Raw genomic sequence first — 1,429 nt, 5'->3', positions numbered from 1 at the left:
GGCTATTATAAACAGTGCTGCGATGAACATTGGGGTACATGTGTCTCTTTCAATTCTGGTTTCCTCAGTGTGTATGCCCAGCAGTGGGATTGCTGGGTCATAAGGTAGTTCTATTTGCAATTTTTTAAGGAATCTCCACACTGTTTTCCATAGTGGCTGTACTAGTTTGCATTCCCTTAAAGACATTTATTAAATTTTATTTAAGAAACATGAGATTTTATACATTGACCTGCTGCATCAATTCAGCTGCCTCGTCATCTCCATTCCCTACACCAGGATTCTTCCGCACCACACCCGGGCCAGCCTTAGGGGTTGCAGTAGTTCTGCGTGTTGCAATGGGCCTCTGTGGAGCTGCACTGCTAGAGCTGAGAGGTTTCTTCGGTTTGTTCAGAGTGGGAGCAACAAGGGAGGGGGCCACTGCAGTTTCTTGACCTTGTCTGGCAGCTACAGGGTCATACTCTTTTCCATCATAGTTTGCATCAAAAAACTTCTTGAACCACTGAACGAATTCAAAATTGTCCTGAAACTTTCCTTTTACTAATTTGTCCACAGGAATTATTTTGTCAACACCCATTCTCTTAAAACCCGCTTGTAGTATTTTGAAGTTCTGGATGTATTCATGTTCTAGCTTAGCTTGGAATTTCACTTTCTTCAAGGCAATGGAGCCAGGGAACAACATGTCCATAAACTGACAATAGGCAGCCCCTGAATTGATGCAGCAGGTCAATGTATTGAAGCTTACTGTGGAAGACTTGGAGAAGGAGAGAGACTTCTATTTTGGAAAGCTGAGGAACATCGAGTTGATTTGCCAGGAGAACGAGGGGGAGAACAACCCTGTGCTGCAGAGGATCGTGGACATTCTCTACGCCACAGACGAAGGCTTCGTGATACCTGATGAAGGAGGCCCACAGGAGGAACAGGAAGAGTATTAATAGCCTGGACCAGCCGAGCAACATCTGAATTCTTCACTCCAAATCATGTGCTTAACTGTAAAATACTCCCTTTTATTATTCTTAGAGGACTCACTGGTTTCTTTTCATAAGCAAAAGTACCTCTTCTAAAAGTGCACTTTGCAGAAGTTTCACTCCTTTTCCAATAAGTTTGAGTTAGGAGCGTTTACCTTGTAGCAGAGCAGTATTAACATCTAGTTGGTTCACCCAGGGAACAAAGAGGCTGACCATGGGGCTCACTTTGTGGATGCTGGTAGCACTGATTGCTGGAGAAGGTGGAGACCTCAGTACAGAAATGTAAACACCGATTTGAATTTTAAGTTAATGTGAAATCTTGGCAGAGAACGTTTTAATAAATAAATGCCTTAAGAGTAAAAAAAAAAAAAAAAAAAAAAGAAACATGAGATTTTAGTAGAAATTTAAAATTGTTTAGAGCCGTCAGGTGAAAAGCACATAGAGCAGTGTTTCAGAAATGTAAT

General features: G+C 41.8%; 1 protein-coding gene across 1 annotated transcript; it reads right to left on the bottom strand.

Moving 5' to 3' along the window:
• Positions 218-1,181, bottom strand: LOC102169731 (microtubule-associated protein RP/EB family member 1-like). The gene is made up of 2 exons (XM_005698695.2): positions 1,121-1,181; positions 218-705 (listed from the first exon to the last, which is right to left on the bottom strand). Exons 1-2 carry the CDS (start codon positions 1,179-1,181, stop codon positions 218-220), a joined length of 549 nt encoding a protein of 182 aa, XP_005698752.2.

Source organism: Capra hircus, chromosome 27, assembly GCF_001704415.2.
Source record: "Capra hircus breed San Clemente chromosome 27, ASM170441v1, whole genome shotgun sequence".
NCBI lineage: Eukaryota > Metazoa > Chordata > Mammalia > Artiodactyla > Bovidae > Capra > Capra hircus.
Note: the sequence above shows the minus strand (reverse complement) of the source record. Positions and strands in the feature narration are given on the sequence as shown.